Genomic DNA, 6,452 nt, shown 5'->3' with positions numbered 1-6,452 from the left:
TTCCTGTTTACTGTTCTCATAAGGAGCATGTGGTAAACTTAAACTTAAAAAGCAATAAATACAAATCTGCTTATAGGAAAGCCCCTTTTTAATTAGCCTATAATTACACAAAACGTCTCACAAAGGAGCAAACTGGGGAAAGAAGGGCTTTAGGTGAGAAGGGCTGCAGGGGGAGTTGGAGGCTATTACAGGTCTGGGAGCAGTGCAGGAGCAAGGGTCTTCAGTTTTTATAGGAGTGCGCTTTATATGCATGTAAGGTTGAATTTTCTGTACTTAAAATGGTGGTGGTTCTAAAATATTGGAGAAAACATTTATTTTTTTTATTTAAATTCCTGATTTAAAAAAAAATTCGTAAGTTTTGGGGCTGGCTGTCGGGGTGAGCAGTAATAGGAAAGACAAGATTTGATGTTGCGGGAAAAATATCGAGGAGCAGCCTCCAATTTTATTTTTGGAATAGGAATAAAAATTTAGCTTTTAAAGCAACACATGGACTTGGTTCTAAAATGAGAAACAAAAGGAATTTTTTAGTTTGGAGTATTGTATATTCTTCATTGGAGGGGAAAATGAGAACATTACTAATAGAATTGGAATGAGAATCTTTTGTGTTATGACACTTGCTACTTTGTGAATCTTGTTTTCCCGGTGGCCAGTAAAGGTCTTTTCCTCTCTTCCCTTTGCAGCATGGCAGACACCGACCTTTTCATGGAATGTGAGGAGGAGGAGCTGGAGCCGTGGCAGAAAATCAGTGATGTGATTGAAGATTCTGTTGTCGAAGATTATAATTCAGTTGATAAAACTGCTACGGGTAAAGAGCTATTTTAGTCTAGAATTATGCAAGACATGGATGTTGTGCTGCACAGTATCTATATTTAATGGGAAACTGCAGTGATCAGTTATGTCCTCTCCAGTAAATATTTAGGTATCAAATGACATGTACACTAAAGTGTTAATTTTCTGAACAGTTAGACATTCCTGATACTGTTCACTGTCTCCATAATTGTGAGTGGACCTTCTGTGCATGACAGCGGGAGCTGACATTTTGGTGGTTGTTCAGCAGATAGACCTCCTGCTTACAACAATGTTAAGAAATGGGAAATGTCCATGGACGGAATCCATCGGAAAAAAAAGATTTTCAAAGTTGTTAGAAGGCAAGGTGTCTTTTTGTTACTATTTTCAGAGGAGGCAACTTTAAGCAGTTACTTGCCTAATGTAAATCAGCCTAAGTAATTGTTTTTAAAAGCAGTCAATTTATAATTCTCAAGACAAATGGTTTGTCTCTAGTTCTTCACATCTTACATTGTACTTTACTACATTTAAATGCTAAGTAATATAACTACTATGTTCCATCTAGCAGCTTTGAAAATCTGACACCCCGCCACCTTGTCAATATGAATGGCATTTCCTTGCTTATATTGTCAGACTGTCAAGATGACAACTTGTATGATTCTTAATTACTCTTCTTTTTTTTAACACAATTGATTTTTTTGACCCTGATCTTGTGAACACATGCATGCTTAACTTTAAGTACCCATGTAGTCCTATGGAGACAAGGTTCTTTGGGTAAATCTGATGTCTTTTATTAGACCAACTCAAAATAAAAGATACCAGATTTACCCAAGAACCTTGTCTGCCTAAGTCCTTAGACCAACACAGCTACAACCTACATCCCTGTAACATGTAGTCCTATTGACTTCAAACTATGTACATTTGAAGAGTCGTGAATCTTTCTTGTTCATACTTAAATGTGCTTTTTAGAATATCTTTTCATACAGTAGTTTTCTTTTAACGAGTCTGAACATTAAAGAGACATAATAGGTAGATAAAACTTCCATTTTTCAATCATTACTTAATAAATCCAGTTTAGTATCTAAATTGGGTTCTTTTATATAAGAACAATGCTTCATAAATATTGACTTGAGCTGTTACCATCATGTTGAATTTGGCTGTGCGTGAAATTTAAACAAAATATATATTAAAATCATGATTAACGTTAAATGATTTATTTAAAACTAAGGAGTAGGCATAATATGAATAAAATATTTATTCACTCTCCCTTTGATTCATCTGAAATTCTTGAGAGTCTGGTGTGTGTTTAAAAAGAAAAAGAAGTATTTTCCTAGCTATGTATGTGGGTGGAGCAGACTGGCATATTGCGTACATTAGTCTGTTGTTTGGCTATTTGAATTGCTTTTTCTTTGCCTTTTGGCTAAAATAAAGCATAGCATCAGTTTAATATTTTGTACCAATAGGGGCTGTGTTATGCTGTAGCACGGGGCTAGTTCTAGCGATCTGACAGATCTCTTGCATGTCTCATTACTGTGATTCTACATTCTGATTCTAGTGTGAAATGTGCTGGAGGCATTCTTGGTACTTAAATATCTTGGCACTAGCTGTTTGGCACATCTGGTAGTAAACATTGGATGTCTAGAAGAGTGTTTGATACTTGGACTTTTAAAAAGCAAGTAGCTGATGAGTATAATGGAAGGTGAAGAAGATGTAGCTGTGGTTCCCAAAGAGGGGATGTAGTTTTACAGCTTTCTGGTGCCACCTTTTTTCTCTTGCTCTTCCTGCTAGAGCAGAATTCGAGGGAGCTTTGTGTGGCAGATGGGGATGATGCCAAGATAGATGGTACCAGGAAAGAGAGAGAGATTCAGTCAGGGCTGGGTGGGAATGGGGCATGATCTGCTTAACAAAGAAATCATCATGGTGTTGAACTGGTCGAATAACTTTCCTTGCTTGTGCTGCTTAGTAGAAAATACGGGGACAAGAAAGCAGGATTTCTTGAAAGTACAGGATTTACTTGGTGCAATAGTACAGCAGTACAATCAAGTACATGCTATCATAGCATCTGTACAAACACGTTGTACTACCTCTGTGCTTTTTTTTTTTTCTAAATGTGATTATGCAATTCCTTCCTGGCAGTTTCAGTGAGTCTGCAGCCTGTTTCTGCCCCTCTGCCAATTGTTGCCCATGCCTCCATAGGCGGCAATCTCTCTACAGCCACGTCGGTCAGTAGCAGTGGGGCTCAAAATAGTGACAGTGCTAAGAAGACACTAGTGACACTGTTTGCAGACGACAATGGTAAGCAGAACCACTTTCAATATTTAGAATGCTTTGTACACGTGGGTCTTGAGGGGAAATGTTAGGCCTCAATTGTAGCTATCCTGTCTGGTGCTGTGATCCTGTGAGATGTCACAAACTCAGCAGGGATGGGTCAGTCCAGTGTTTAAATGGGAGACCTCTGAAAATCTGCAGGTGCTGGAAGAAGTAGTGCTGATTTTTCTTTCCTATACTTTGGTACCAAACCCAGTGCCCTGACATTGGGAGAAACTACTGTGATTGTGTTGGCTTTTAGATAAGATGGAAAACTAAGGGCCTGTCTAGTTATGGTTACCCGGGTACCATCAGAGTGCATTTTGCAAGAGCAGAGGTGTTAAAATGGAATTGTTAGCCAACTTCCAACTTGAGCAGTCCTCTTGCCTTCAACTTTTCCTGCTCTTTGAGTTGGATATGGTATTTCTCATTTCTGATCCTAAAATTGTTGTTCAGTTTGCTGTTAGACAGCTGTCTTGTTTAATTTTCAAGATGGCTAAGGTAATCTCTCTGGGTAATTTTGTATTTCAGTGCATTAAATTCATAAAGTGTGTTAGGGATCCTTTTGGGGATTTAAGGGACTATATAAATGTAAGATTTATTAGTCAATGTTTGACAATCCCACATTTTAAAGAAAAGTCCAGTACTAGTTTTCTATGGAAAAGTGAGTTCTGATATCCAAGTAAAAAATCAGGAGCTATACTTTATTTGGAATAGTGACTTGTTTATTGAAAAGTAGGTTTTCAGAACATTCTGAAAGCCTTAGCTAAGACAGCAGTACTTATATTTTTTGATGTTCATTGTTTCCGTGAGAAAAATTAGGTTTAGAGGGAGGCTATGAATCAATTACAGGTACTTAATAAAAATCCCTGTGATATTAGCATGCTAATTAGGTTAATACTAAAAAAGCAAAGCATGTATGATTACTAGCTGATAAAATTCTTAAAAGGCTATGTTAGCAATAGGCACCAATCAGTAAACCTGAACTTGGGAAAGGAGTATCCAAATCTCTACATTTGGAGGGTCACTGTCCAAATGTTTCCAAATCTCATGTAGAAGGTTGAATTGTGTTGCAACTGAATCCAGAGCATATTTATCACATCACTAATGACTATAACTCTAATCCTGTCAAGACTGACAAACCCCCTCTTATTTGTCCCTTTTTTTCTTTATTTTTTGAGGGGGATAGTCTAAAAATAAGTGTCTTGGTAAGCTCTTGCCATGGGAATCCAATTCAAAGCTGCAGTGTCTCATCTGAGCATGTAGGGAGGAGGCCTAGAGACTGAAAACAAAACCTGACTGTTTTGTCTGCCTCTTTCAATCCCTGCTGCATAGAGTCTGAATGTGCCAAACATTCCCTTTGGACATCTAGAACATGGGCGGGTTAGCAGGATTACTAGTACAATGCCACAGGCTACTTTGAAAGAGAATTTCAGTATGTATTTTATATAAATCACAGATACACACAAAGTTCTCTCCCTAATGAACTAGATCCAAGGGCACTAAGTACTGTTAGTGCCCATGCCGTGAATGGTTAGTATTACATTCCTATGCAGCTGTTGCTCCAATAGCTATATTAAAGATTTGGGGCATAGTTGTGGTTAACCATGATTATCTTTTTTTCTGGCTGTTAAGAAAGTGTTAGCAGTTGTCGTTGGACAAATGTCACTGCCTTCAGTTTATTTAATCCTCAGGGAAGAGATTAAAAACTTCAATCACATTTTGCCTTGACTTGATCTGTTGCTCTCCGTAGCTATTTTTCTTTGTGTGGGGCTTGTAGAAAACCTGTGGCTGAACGACAATCCAACAGTCCATGCAGATGAATGAAGAGATGCAACGTGCAGCATTGCAGGGCTTGTTTGCTTAAATGGGGGTTGCCTGAACTCTACCCAACTTCGAATGCCATTGGCAACTTGCTGTAACCTTGGAGCTGCTCATCGTTTGCTCTGGTCTCAGGCTGCACTGAAATACCGCATGTTGGGACCTGTGGCCATCACGGGATGTACTTCTGCATATTGAGAAGCATTCCTGAGGGCTTGTAGAATTTTTTGGCCAACCCTTGACCAGGAAGCAACACTTTGATCCCTGCAGAAATCTAAAGCAGAACTTTAAAGGGAGGTATGTGCAAGGGAGCAATACTTGGGAGGAAGGGACAGTGTCAGTACCTTGCGGGGTCTCAGCAGTATGTGCACAGACTAGGTTGGTGTCAAAGTCTAAGTTATCACTGCTAAGGTCTTGCATTAAGGCACAAGTTGGGTTAAATTGCTGTTTGTGTTGTTTTTTGGTGTCTGTTAGAGACAGAACTGGCAGCCGTATGGAGTGCTGGAATGTATTATGGAGAGCATTGTAGACAATGTGGAAGTGGAAAGGAATGCATAAGTTATTCCCTTTAACTTATCTTAAAAAAAATTAAGACTGGCTGATTGGGTTGTGACCTACTGCTAAACGTAGTTTTTGTTTGCTGATAGCAGTTTCAGTTTGTAAAGAGTGTTGGGATTCCTTGGGATGAAAGAACTATAAAAACACACCTATTTTCTACATCTCTCTAGAGTCCTTCAGTTTATATGAGTTAGGCTAGATTCCCTTCTTGATTGCACAGGTACAACAGAGGAGAGAGATTTTGCCCATTAACTTTTAAGACCAGAACTATATATATATATATATATATATATTTAAATTTGGCTGTGAATATGGCCTTTTCATTCCTGAGTAGTTGCTTTCTGTGGCAATACTCACAGGGGAATCCCTTTTGGTTCACTGCCAGCGGGGATTTAAATGGCAGAGTGCCATATGGACATCTGTCACCTCTACAATTCTGGTTGTCTCTGCTGTGCCAGTAACTCTGAGGATCAGGTCCTGGTTTAAATTGCAACTATGGCTCACAAAAGGAGCCACATCTGGAGTTAAGCCAGCTTTCAGCAGTTTGTTTTTACATTCATGGGCTGTCTTGTTGCACATTGTTTTATATTCATTAAAGAGTTCCAAATCAGAGGACTCATTGCAAAGGGCCCGTTAAATCTCTTCCGTCCTCTGTCAGCCAAGATAAACAGTGTTTCCTTAGGACTGGGGTGTCAAACAAATGAGTTGGCAGGCCAGGTCTGGATCATGAGGCTTTTCACAGACCAAATAGTCCACCTCTGGATCTGACCCATGGAGGATCAGGCTGCGGCTGCTTTAAGCCACTATCTACCCAGTCAGGAGCCAGGGAGTTAACCACTCCTGTGCTCCACCCACATTGCCAGTTGTCACTGATTTTAGTTGCCATCAGCAATTGAAAATGCTAAATTGGATAGCACCATTCACCCTCTGAGTGCTTTCTGTGCTGACACAGTGGCTAAAACAAGCCCACCCAAAAAACA

The 6,452-nt window shown here is 39.3% G+C and overlaps 1 protein-coding gene across 5 annotated transcripts in view; it reads left to right on the top strand.

Moving 5' to 3' along the window:
- POGZ (pogo transposable element derived with ZNF domain) overlaps positions 1–6,452 on the top strand; it is a 41,995-nt gene that overhangs the window by 8,758 nt on the left and 26,785 nt on the right. For 3 of the 5 annotated variants that reach the window (XM_025192492.1, XM_025192493.1, XM_025192491.1), the window contains 2 exons: positions 681–805; positions 2,923–3,081. In XM_025192492.1, the coding sequence (XP_025048277.1) occupies positions 682–805; positions 2,923–3,081 (283 nt within the window). In that variant the 5' untranslated portion in view covers position 681. Of the gene's footprint in view, positions 1–680; positions 806–2,922; positions 3,082–6,452 lie in introns of those variants that run through there. The other 2 variants (XM_025192495.1, XM_025192494.1) reach the window with 1 other exon arrangement.

The sequence above is a fragment of the Alligator sinensis genome, unplaced genomic scaffold (genome assembly GCF_000455745.1).
Source record: "Alligator sinensis unplaced genomic scaffold, ASM45574v1 scaffold880_2, whole genome shotgun sequence".
Classification (NCBI taxonomy): domain Eukaryota; kingdom Metazoa; phylum Chordata; order Crocodylia; family Alligatoridae; genus Alligator; species Alligator sinensis.
This window is presented reverse-complemented; position numbering and strand designations above follow the sequence as displayed.